The sequence below is a fragment of the Mustela nivalis genome (assembly GCF_964662115.1).
Source record: "Mustela nivalis genome assembly, chromosome: 4".
Classification (NCBI taxonomy): domain Eukaryota; kingdom Metazoa; phylum Chordata; class Mammalia; order Carnivora; family Mustelidae; genus Mustela; species Mustela nivalis.
In genome coordinates, this window is record NC_139023.1 from 98,468,172 (window position 1) to 98,481,014 (window position 12,843).

The 12,843-nt window shown below is 34.4% G+C and overlaps 1 protein-coding gene across 4 annotated transcripts in view; it reads right to left on the reverse strand.

Moving 5' to 3' along the window:
• Positions 1-12,843, reverse strand: part of SEC24B (SEC24 homolog B, COPII coat complex component) — a 96,019-nt gene that overhangs the window by 13,127 nt on the left and 70,049 nt on the right. For all 4 annotated transcript variants that reach the window (XM_082728176.1, XM_082728178.1, XM_082728177.1 and 1 more), the window contains 9 exons: positions 10,886-11,012; positions 10,186-10,295; positions 7,957-8,069; positions 5,828-5,946; positions 5,244-5,299; positions 4,799-5,005; positions 2,247-2,370; positions 1,638-1,796; positions 218-391 (listed from right to left, as the gene is read on the reverse strand). In XM_082728176.1, the coding sequence (XP_082584302.1) occupies positions 218-391; positions 1,638-1,796; positions 2,247-2,370; positions 4,799-5,005; positions 5,244-5,299; positions 5,828-5,946; positions 7,957-8,069; positions 10,186-10,295; positions 10,886-11,012 (1,189 nt within the window). The remainder of the gene's footprint in view (positions 1-217; positions 392-1,637; positions 1,797-2,246; positions 2,371-4,798; positions 5,006-5,243; positions 5,300-5,827; positions 5,947-7,956; positions 8,070-10,185; positions 10,296-10,885; positions 11,013-12,843) is intronic.

Sequence of the window (12,843 nt, forward strand, 5' to 3'; positions counted from 1 at the left end):
TGAGAATACATGACTTCCACGAGTCAAAAAAGATACTAAAGATTCAAAAATGAGTTAAAAACAATAACAACAACAAAAACAGAACGCATATTTGATTAACTATGCAAATTCCATTTATCTCCCACTGTATGTTCGTTCATTCTCTCTCCTCATTTCCCTAGCATGTAAAAGGAGGGGAAAACTACTACTGATTTTATTTCCTGTCTGTTAACATTACCTTTGCTTGATGTATATAACAGGGCTGTCTGAAAGCACACTAAGGAAGTATCTGTCAAATTTTCTTCTATTGACAATTGTACTGCAAATCCAGCATCAGGATTGATGTTGGCAAGGGATAACAAATCAGTGGAACGGACAAAGAAGTTTCCATGAAAAGTGTGCATTGAAAGACCTAGGAAAGAGAAAACTTTTTATAAAAGATGAAGTAACAAAAGTATCTTTATCTCAGGCTAAAGTTACTTTTTAAAGTAAAACCCAGACAAACCATAAGTGACTCTTAATCTCACAAAACAAACTGAGGGCTGCTGCGGGGAGGGGGTTTGGGAGAAGGGGGTGGGATTATGGACATTGGGGAGGGTATGTGCTTTGGTGAGTGCTGTGAAGTGTGTAAACCTGGTGATTCACAGACCTGTACCCCTGGGGATAAAAATATATGTTTATAAAAAAAAAAAAAAAAAAAGAAAGGACAAATACCCAACTTTTGTAGCAGCATGGATAGGACTGGAAGAGATTATTATGCTGAGTGAAATAAGTCAAGCAGAGAGAGTCAATTATCATATGGTTTCACTTATTTGTGGAGCATAACAAATAGCATGGAGGACATGGGGAGTTAGAGAGGAGAAGGGAGTTGGGGGAAATTGGAAGGGGAGGTGAACCATGAGAGACTATGGACTCTGAAAAACAATCTGAGGATTTTGAAGGGGTGGGGGGTGGGAGTTGGGGGTACTAGGTGGTGGGTATTATAAAGGGCACGAATTGCATGGAGCACTGGGTGTGGTGAACAATAATGAATACTGTTATGCTGAAAATAAAAAATAAATTTAAAGTAAAACCCATCTCTGATTTTTGAATCAAAAGGATAACTGGAGAGTAGGACTGGTGTGTTAGCAGAGGTTCTAAATATCAGTTCAGAAAAAACAATACAGGTTATATAAAAGGGAAAGTAGATATTTACCTTGTATTGATAACTGATCTTACACATTCTCATATGAAACAAATGGTAGTTACTGTGTAACTCTTTTAAGAATTATATTATAAATTAGAAAGGAGATTCCCTTCAGCAAACATTCACATGAAACTGAGGTAAACTAAAGACTAACTGAATGATTATGAAGGCAAAGATCATTCATCAGACAATTTTCATTTACAGTCTTCCTCACTCCTCTAATTCTCCTTCTAAAATCACCTCTAATGTGGCTTTCTCTTAAGTTCTTCCTAATAAAGCAAACATTACTTTTGCTTATTTATTCAAATTACTTAAAAAACTGGGCAGTGATTATTCAATAACTACATATATTTAAAAGAGCTTACAGCTACCTGGATGAGGCAGAAAGTTCTTCACAATGAAGGATTATTACAGGTAGTCATTGGCAATTAATTTTGACAAAAGTATATAATATAAAGCCTAACTTTCATACCTTTCGTACACCTTATTCTCATAACCGCTTCAAATCCAATTTTTCTTGTGAGATACCGTTTTAGGTCTTTTTGTAACTTTTCTGCTTGTGAAGGATTGTGAGTATAGTGGAAAGACGGGTAATAATAGATGCACCCTGCAGAGTACTTGGACATGCAAGCTTCAGAGAGAAACAGGAAAAAGTATTAGCTACAGAAATAAGACTATCCTGTAATAATACCCAGTAATATCTTACTTGTCCAACAACAGAAGAGATTCTATGTCATGAACAAAATCTGTCATAATGAGAAAACCTAAGCAGTCAAAAGGATAATACATAAATCTGAGCAAACACAACTATTTGTAAAGTATGTGATAAGGTTTATTATTAAGCAAAATGGTAAAGGAATTAGATTTTTTTTTTTAAGGAATTAGATTTTAAAAACAAAGAGTAATAGCGTTTTAGATATGTATAGTGCTTTACAGTTTACTGGTAATTTTCACAGATTATATCTATCTTATTCACATGCTTTTTACCCCCAAATGTTGAGAACTCTTAATAAAGAGTTTAAATTTGACTACATGCTAAAAGCGTTTATGTAAACAGATGAACATGACGATATCTCCTTACCTAGAGAAGCAAGATCAGAATACTGTGAACTTAAAAGGAACAGATCCACTGCAGTCTGCTGCCCTGAGCAATCTAAAGCCAGTTTCTTATAAAAATCAGTTGCAGGGCCAAGATGTTGTACAACCTAAGTCAACAGGTCATAAAGTAAGAGCTAGAAACCTTGCACTGGACACATATTTCTACGTCTCTCTTACAATAATGAAGAGGCTATCCTTCGTCTTCCTATCAAACTAAGGAAGTTTTTTAAATGTCGATAGTTGGCACAGATCCTTTAAAAATACTAATAATTGCTAATATTTATAAAGCACTTAAAAAGCACTGTTCGAGATGTTTTATGCAAATTAAAGTTACCTACATTTTACAGGTGAGGAAACTGAGGCAAAAACTAGATTAAGGAATGACTGGTTACATAGTTACTGAGTGGTAGATGCTGGAAGATATACCTGCCAAGTCTGACCCCTGATTGAGTGCTGTTAACCACCACTGTACACTGTTCATAAAGATGTTTAAGAGTCGGAGGTTAAAGAAGGCTTTTCCTACTGGTGTAAGGACACTTGAGCTGCGAAGGTGGCAACGGAGTGGAGTTAAAAATCTAAGAGCCAGGCTCCAAGTTCTTCATTACTATCCTACGTTACAAAACAAAATGTTTTAATCCTCTTAATTATAGTGTAAAATTACTATATTAGAGTTTACTCCAGTATGAAGAAATATGTAAACCGGCACAGGCATTGAAGCTTTTGAGTCCCAAGCAGATAAAGAATATTTCAAGGAGTTAAATGAGAAAAACAAAACAAAACTGCACTGAAGACTTCAGTAACACATAACTACTCTCCTGTGTTCCAAACCCCTCAGTATTCTATAATGGACTGCAATGGATTGATGAACTGAGTGACAGCTATATTTGACGAGTTTAAAAAATATACTTGCCCCAATTTATTTTAAAATTAGATTTTTTTTCCTGAAAAATAACTTAGAAATGTAGTTTCTGTAATAGTGAAATATGGCACTATTTTTCCCTGGCAAATTGGTGAAGAATAAAAAAAGCAACAATACTTAATGATGGCTAGAAGATTTGAGAGTCTTTAAGGGTATAGTTGATAAAACAAAACAAAACAAAAAAACCCCACACAAATAAAACACACTAATAACTTAAATAAAGCTTATACTCTTTGACCCAATAATTTTACTTTAAGGAATTTTTCCTAAGGAAAAACTGAATATGTGGCTAAATATTTAAGGTACTATTAAAACTGTTAAATTCATACTCATAATTATTTGCAGTAATATTTCTTTTAGGTCAGACAAAACTTACACACAGCACAAAATGATTCCAGTTCACTTACTATTTGAAATAAGGGATTAAAATACTCTAACAAAATCTTCATATAAAACTCAAGTAGTAATTCAGCCTCATAGTCTTTCTTTAATAGTGAAAATACTGGAGACAACAATTTAGTAGCTAGGAGGCAACTAATTAAATAGAGTACATTTATATTTACTAAGAAATATTTCTTACTTTATTTTTGAAAGTTTATTTAGTTTTTTAGTAATCTCTACCCTCAAAGGGGGGCTTGAGCTCACAACTCTGAGACCAAGTTGCATGCTCTTCCAACTGAGCCAGCCAGATAACTCCAAAAAATATTTTTTAAAGATAATTTCCAGGGACCTCAGAAAATGCTCACAATATACTCTTTCAATGAAAAAAAGCCAGTTAAAAAATGTCCTGTATATGTATGATGCCCAACTATGCTTGTTGGTACGTGTTTATATAACTGAACACTTTTTTAAAAAGATCTTATTTTTGGGGCACCTGGGTGGCTCAGAGGTTTAAGCCTCATGGCTCAGGCCATGATCCCAGGGTCCTGGGATCGAGCCCCGCATCGAGCTCTCTGCTCAGCAGGGAGCCTGCTTCCTCCTCTCTCTCTGCCTGCCTCTCTGCCTACTTGTGATCTCTGTCTGTCAAATAAATAAATAAATAAATCTTAAAAAAAAAAAATAAAAAGATCTTATTTTTAAGTAATCTCTACCTGCAACGTGGGGCTCAAATTCAAGACCTTGAGATCAAGAGTCTCATGCTCTACCAAGGGGGCCAGCCAGGTGCCCATAAACGCTATTATCTTGACAGTAAAGATTACTGATGGTTTAATTTGTTAGGCAATGATTTGTATTACCTTTGTACTTAAATGTTTATTAGTACGAGCATGTTAAATTATAATATCTCAGACTCAGTAAGTATTATCCTTTGTATAAAATGAAAGAGCACTGCGACCAGAAAATCAAGTCACATCTTTACTATTAGTTATTCAACCTTTGGCAAGTTTAATCTGTTTTCCTCATCTGTAAAATGAAAGGATTAGTAGAAATGATCTCTAAATTTCTATGACTTGCAAACCAAGAACTAAAACAATACAAAACAATAATCTGATTAAACCTTCTCAGCAGAGTTTCTACTATTAATGAAATAGAAAAGTAGAAGAATGAACAAATAGTCACACGTCTATAGAGGTACAAACACCATCTTAAATATGACTAAGAAACCAAATATACAATACCTTTGTGCTTGATCTCTGATTAGGGTCTTCTCTGGACTGCAGAAGTCCTGCACCCAAGGAAGGTAACTGTGTCTGAAATACAGACACACGGCCACCTGTTGGAGACATTAATTTAAAGGCAGCCTGAAGCGCAGGACCAAGGGCACTGTGTGTTTCTCTTGTATTGGTGAACATATTTGGTAATGCATTCAATAAGTCTTTTATAAGCTGGGAAAACAAAGATTAAAAATTGAATTACTGAGAGGGCAAGGAAATTTTCTTCTTTAAAACATTCTGGAGTACAATATATACCACTCTATCTTGGGGGACTGCAAACTGAGGGGTCAATAGATATGCTATCTACATCGTCTATGTAACAAATAAAGTAAGTAAACAAGTAAGACTTCAGTCAACAGTTGAAATAAAAGAAATATTTTCATACTTTAAGAAAAAAAATCTATCTCACCTCTTTACTCTCATATAGATTCACAAGTAAGCTATCCGGTGTAGGTAGGAAAACATCTAAAGGGAAGAACATTTATTTCAATCAACAGATAAATCAAGTCAAAGGAGTATCATCAATTTAAAAATCTTAGTTTTTATCTGGCCATATATAATGGGCACCATAATACGGCTTATATATTCACTCTGCATACACTTTATATGTGTGTGCACACATGTATAAGTACATACACGGGCATAAAAAACTTAGAATGAAGTATTTTCCAGGAAACTATTTTTTTTTTTCAGGAAACTCCCCCCACCCCCTCCAGAAAACTTTTTAAGACAAATATCAAAGTACAACTGCATGCACTTTATATGTGTGTGCACACATGTATAAGTACATACACGGGCATAAAAAACTTAAAATGAAGTATTTTCCAGGAAACTATTTTTTTCCCCCAGGAAACTCCTCCCACCCCCTCCAGGAAACTTTTTAAGACAAATATCAAAGTACAACAAATTATCCTTACAGAATTATGACAGGATATACTGTCAAACAGCCTCAATTCCAAAATCTATAGTTAGAAAGACTTACTCACTGCTTACCATCTATATCAGACACAATCAACATTTGAGGTTGTGATAATCCTTCTTGTAAATTGTAGAAATGAATAGTGCTATCGAAGGTCATAAATCCTATTCTTGTTCGTGAATCTCCAGGAAGCCTAAGGATAAAAAGGACAAGTTTAAATTCAAAGTTTTCAGTTGCATATTTTATTTTAAAAAATAATAAAATAGTAAACTAAGTCTAAGAATAATTACATGTGCTTTTCCACAGATGACAGGAAGTTATTCCTCCCTAAACCAACATACATCAGAGAAGACCAAGGATGAAACATCCCATTTTCAGATGAAAGTACATGCTTAGAGTTAGTATTTCAGAAAACTGAACCATAAATAATAAACCAAAACTAAAAATGAAATGATTAGATAATTGAAGATTTCTGGGGTGCCTGGGTAGCTCAGTCAGTTAGGTGTCTGACTTGATTTTGGCTCAGGTCAATGATCTTAGGGTTGTGAGATCAAGCCCTAAGTTGGGTTCCACGTTGGGTATGTGGAGCCTGCTTGGGATTCTCTTTCCTCTTCCTTTGCCCCCTTCAAGCACACTCTCTCTCAAAACAAAACAAAAAAGCCCCAAAGATTTCTTGCTAACTTTCCTCTAAAACACACTCCTTTAATTAAAAATCTACTCATATTTTTAGTTCTAATATTACAAAAATAATGTATCTAGTTTAAACAGTTTAAGGGAAGAATGACATATGAGTACCTTCCAAGAAAAAACAATATAATGTAAATTAGATTTTAATGTAGAGATTTTAAATAAAAACCACATTTAAGAACATCAAGACATTTTATCTATTATCAACCTTTTAGAAATTCTCTGTTAGAACTCAGTATTCAAAAGTCAATGCCTTGGCAAAAAAGAATAAATTACCATTTCATTTGGATGCCTCATCTTAAAAAGGTATGTTTCTATGTACCACCAATTATATTAGCAGCTGTTATATAATTTTATATATAATAATTATATTTTAGCAATATTTAAAAAAATTTTTGAATATTGGAGGATGCCAAAATAGTGTGCATCAAAACAAGAAGCATTATTCCTATTATGCATGACTGATCAGGCTAGTTAGTTAGATGGTCTGCAAACAAGGTCAAAAAGCACTTCAGAGAACAGAATGCACCAAGTAATGCAAGTATTTAGCTTGCCAATATAGGTCAGAATTTATGATGTTTTTACAGACAATTCTTTGTTCCTCTGAAATTTCCAAGGTCAATGAGTATTAGGGTAGTTTGTTACCAATTAGAATGGAGACTATGTATCCACTCTATTCCAAGCTCAAAATTCAGAACTGAGCTGGAATTGCTCCACATCAAATTCCTTTCTCAATGTTGTTATCACTAGCTCTTTCCAAAAACAGGTTACCTTTTTTTTTTTTAACTTTCCTAATGCTTCTATTTTCTGCTTAATTAAACATATATACATGTTTTAAGTGATTTTCCATTCCCAATTTTGTCCTTTTGGTTTTGCATAGCTTATTTAACTCACAAATAGTTACTCATTGGTCTGGCTCCTATTTCTAGGGTTATATATTTTCACACTCTTCCAGCAAGCTGACTCTACAGTTTCAAAACTATCTCTTTGCACAGTCTTCCATTGCCACTCACAGCTAGAGTTCTATCTGAATTAAGCACCTGTGACTAAAACCAGGGCAAATGCTTCAATAAGGATAAAAATATGAGAGCTCTAAGTTACCAGCAGAAACTAAAAGGAAGGGGCGCCTGAGTGGCTCAGTGAGTTAAAGCCTCTGCCTTCAGCTCAGGTCATGATCTCAGGGTCCTGGGATGGAACCCCACATCAGGCTCTCTGCTCAGCAGGGAGCCTGCTTCCTCCTCTCTTTCTGACTGTCTCCCTGCCTACTTGTGATCTCTGTCAAGTAAATAAAAAAATTAAAAACAAAACAAAACAATTTTATGATTCAGATACCATGTCATAAAGTGCAGTAACCGAAGAAGCAGGACCCTTAGTTTGAGGTGGACAAGAAGTACTCTTGCAGTGAAAGATAAACGAAATCAAACTGTAATTAAAAACTAACTCCATAAATTGCTAATAAACTCTTCACATTTATATATATTTGTAAACACACATCATGAGTAAAAAAATTTCTTACTTGTCTAGATTTTCTAACAATGACTGGCACAAAATTGTCAAATATCCAGCTTCTACTGCGTTATGAGATACATCTAGAACAAATAAGTAAACTGCAGGTTGAGGAGGACGAAGCTGAAAGGAATGAAAATAATGTACTTTATTTAGCAGGCACAATTTATTCTTTTTATAACACTATTATTACTGGATATTTACTGAGTAAATGACACACAAAAAATACACAAATAGGAGGACTGACATTTTATTAGATCTTATGTACTAATGAAAATGACACTCCTTTAACTTTTTTTCTTATAAAGTTGGTTATGGATTAAGCATAATAAGGCAGTTGTTAGGTGTGGCCGGGTGGCTCAGTGGGTTAAGTGTCCAACTCTTGATTTTGACTCAGGTCATGATCTCTGGGTTGTGAGATCCAGCCCCGCATTAGGCTCTGCATTGGGAGCCTGCTTAAGATTCTCTCCCTCTCCTCTGCCCTTCACACCAACCCAGCTTGTGTGCTCTCTCTCAATTTATTTAAAAAAAAAAAAAAAAAAAAAAAAAAAAGGAGTTGTCACATAGTAATGGTTAAATAAATGGGCTAATGTTTACTGGTAGAGTGTTGATTGAGATTCATCTTTCAAAGAAAAACATGAGCTTATTTTTTAATATGAACACCTCTATCCCTTCCCTAATCCAGAAAAACACTGTTTTTTAAAAAATATTTACTTTTTAAAATTGGACAATAGTACTAGCCATTAGTACTAGCTCTAGGGTTAGCTGGTCATGGCTAAATCCCAACGGTTAAATGCCAAGTATAAAGGAAGTCCTGTGATGGTATTCTAAGGATGTTAGGTCATTATCTGCTAGAGATACATACTGAAGTACTTATAGGTTAAATGAGATGTACAAATTCCAGGGTGGTGTGAGGGGAGGGGATATTGAGGTGGGACTGGGGATAGATGAAATATATCTAGAAAAATGCTGACAACTGTTGAAGCTTGGTGAGGGGCAAATAACAGTTCACTATACTATTATCTCTTTTTTGAAGTATGCTTGAAAATTAGTTATAGAAAGTTGAAAGGATATAGAAAATCCTTTTTTTTCTTAATATGCTGACCAAGGATCACATGGGTCATATGACAAAAGTTAAAGATTAACTTCTTGCTTTACCATTTCAATTAGATTAAGATCCTACAGAGTTAGACCAGAGTTGGGAATGTAAGTTGTAAAGAGGGTAAGAAGCTGAGAGTAAAAACGTCCAAGAGAAAAAGTTTACTACAGTTAATATGGAAACAGACAAGGAAATAGTAGTTTAAGTGAGCAGATGCTAAAGTGAACGCAAAGGACCATAAAAATTACAAAAACCAAGAAAGAAATGGGCCAAACAAATTTAATACACATTAGCTGTCTCTGTTCACTTTTCTGCACTAGCAACACCTTCCATTTTTGTAGACAACAAATATTAGTGACGAGGGTACTGAAGAAATAAATGTAAGCTATTATAAATACATTTAAAATGAGCAGATACAATAAAGAAGATGAGCAGAACTTAAGCCAAGAATTTGTTTTTATAAAGGGAAAAGAAGGTAGGGGGTGCCTGGGTGGCTCAGTGTGTTAAGCATGCTTCTGTGGCTCAGGTCTTGATCTCAGGGTCCTGTGATGAATCCCACAATGGTCTACCTGCTCAATGCGGAGTCTGCTTCTCCCTCTCCCCTCCCCCCTGCTTGTGCTCTCTCTCTCAAATAAATAAAATCTTAAAAAAAAAAAAAAAAAAGAAAAACAAAAGAAAAGTAGAATTTGATGATAAACTGGAAAGAGAAAAAGTAACTGTCCATTTATCTTGATATCTGTACTGGATGAATCAGTAAGATGGTGATATCTTTAAGAGCCTGAAAACTGCACTTTTTGGCAAAAACGTGAAAATTTTTTCTGTTTGAAGGTCTTAAATATTACACGGTAAAAGAATATTTATTTTCATTTCAATTAAATCAAAATGGCAACAATATTGTAAATAGTCCCTATCATTAAAAAAACTACTAATGTTTCTTATTGATATAACTGCATTCTTCTAGGACATCAAGTAACCTTTACAAATGTAGAGTTTTCTATTTGTGAAGTATAAACTTGCAGCATTATTTAAAAAAAAATTCATACTGGAGACAACTCAAACTTTCCAAGAATTCACTCAACAGCAAATTATAAATGACAATACAGTTATAGCCCATGACTAATTTTTACACTGAGCAGTTACCATGTAATCTGAAGAAGCAATGAACTCCACAGTTGAATTCTGTACTTCTGGTCGTTTATGAGGCTCTCCGTAAGATCGAGTAAGGGGATTATACATAAATTCTTCAGGAACTAGGTAAACATTAGAAATCCAGTACAAATTTAGTAACATAATTTGTAACTAAACAAGACATATGCATACCAAGAAATAAACATCTTTACCATCAATATTTGTATAAGGTTTACAATGGTTCTGTGAACATCCAATGATAAAAACGCTCTTTAAAAATATATCAAGATAAAAAAAACTTATTGTGAAATCAGGTGAGGAAACCAGGACACAGGTAACCTTGCTTCTTAGGCTTATGTCCTGTTTACTGTATCACATGACACGGAAAAAAAACCAGAAACACAAATTTGAAAGCAATTATACTAAGAGGACCTAAGAAATGACTAAAGGGGATAACAGAGAGACATGGCACAATTAGTCTACATGACCTTCATTGCTTGTTTTGTGACTATTTTTTTACTTTGCCGTTACTGTCACTCTCCTAATTATCAATCATCCCCAGCCAAGATCAAGTGTCCTTAGCCTATATTCTCGCATAAATAGTGGCATGAAAGTGTTTAAAGCAATGGAGACCAGCTAATGACCAAAAATGTCAAAATGTTTAAAATAATATTAATATTAGACACACTTATTTTAAGAATCTGAAACTCACCATCATTAACTCTATAGCACAAATTGCATTTCCATCTCCGTTGATCAATGAATGATACAAAAGGGTTGATATATGTTCGACAAGATCGGCACCTCACAATGGTATTTGATGTTATCACTGGTAATTGCTAGGAAGTAAAATAAAGATGTTGTAGCAGAAAAAAAGCACTTCAGGGTAAAAATGGAACACATACTCCTCTGCTCCACAGACAGAACAGAAAACCGTAATAGTGTTCTGAAATGGAAGCATTTTCATAAAATCCGGTGATATGCTGAGCAACACAAGCAGCCATCAAGTCTTCTCCTCTGTCACAAACAGTAAGATAACACCAAACCAAATGCAGTAAAAGTTACTGACTGATATGAAAAGCCTGGTTGGCCAAGAAAATAATTTAATTCGGAGCTCATCAGCTAGCCTCCAGAAACACCATTGAGAAAGAAACACATACCACATAGAAATGTTTTTGGGTCTGCTGCCTGACAGCACCTAGTCCCAGAGCATAAGGCACTGTGCACTAGATGGCCGCCACAGTCCTAACGGGGACCAAGGCCACAAGAACCAAGCACAGTGTGGCTTTTAAAAGAAACACGTGGAAAAAAATTTTTGTGTGCGTGAGACAGTTTCAGATGACGAAAGGCAGAAGTCCCACCTAATTTGAATGAGTTGTTTTTTTAAGAGGGTAAAAATGTTATGGTGCTAAACTTAACAAAAAAAGAGACCATTGAAAAGCTGATAATTTTAGTGATCTTTTCAAGTGCCGAGGGGCAAAGATTACAAATTATGCTATGTTAAAATAAACCTATAAATCTGTTTCAGAGAGCTTCTGGAAAAGGAAAAGGAAAGAAAAGAAAAGATTTGGGAAAGGAAGTTTATATTCATTTTTAAGAAATTTAGAAAATACAAAAAAACACTCAGAAATCACATATTATCCTATCTCCCTGAATTAATCCCTGATAACATTTTAGTATATTTCCTTCTGGCACTTTTTTCCTATCTCTACATTATAATTATGTGTTTGTATTCAATTTCTTTCACATACATAGTTTTTATTACACAAGTAATGACATCATACTTATGAAAAAACGAAAATACAATTAACTGAAAATGAGAAAATAAAGAATTGGCCAGAATTCTACAGCACAGAGAAAGTTACTATTGCCAATTTAGTGTATACTTCCAGAAGGTATCATGATGGTATCTGTGTTTAGACAAAAATTCTCACCTATGTATATGGGAAATTAACGATCTTGATTTAGAGATAATAGCTAAAACAGTATTACAGGTGATCAAACAGTATTTACTAAGTGAATAAATTCAAGGTATTTACTGCACATTTATAATTATTTTATTTTCTATCCACTCTGCTCCTTTCTCTGTATCCTAGTTAGTACGCAAGTTAGCTCCATGAGGACGCTTACTAGCCTTTGTATCTCAGTACCTAGCATAATGGGTAGTTTATACACATTTTTTCGGATGAATGAGAGCAAAAGAAACTCAGTAGCATTAAAAGGGGTAGAAAACCACGGTAATTAAAAAAATGTGAGAGAGTAATGCACCTTTTAGAGTACAAATAAAACGTATCTCCAGAAACTTAATTTCTGAAGTTTAGAAATTTTAAAGATAATATTTGCATAAAATATCAGAACTATATGTAAAAATCCAGCAGGCTTAGTATGAAACCAAAAGACTATGGAAATTTAAGAAATGTTTTCATTCAGAAGACCTGAAGCATTTGGACTTATTATTACAAAAGTTATTTGTTTCATAGAATTAGGAACCAGCATACAGTTCCTCCACACTCAAGTGGACAACCGTTGGTGTGACCTTTATGTTTAATAAAGACGCCTAAGGTTTAACTGTAATGGCCTTTCCAACTTCCAAAACCATTAATCTTTCAAAGTCCAGCTCAGACCTCATCACTCTTAACAAACCTCTGCTACTGCACCCAGTACTATACT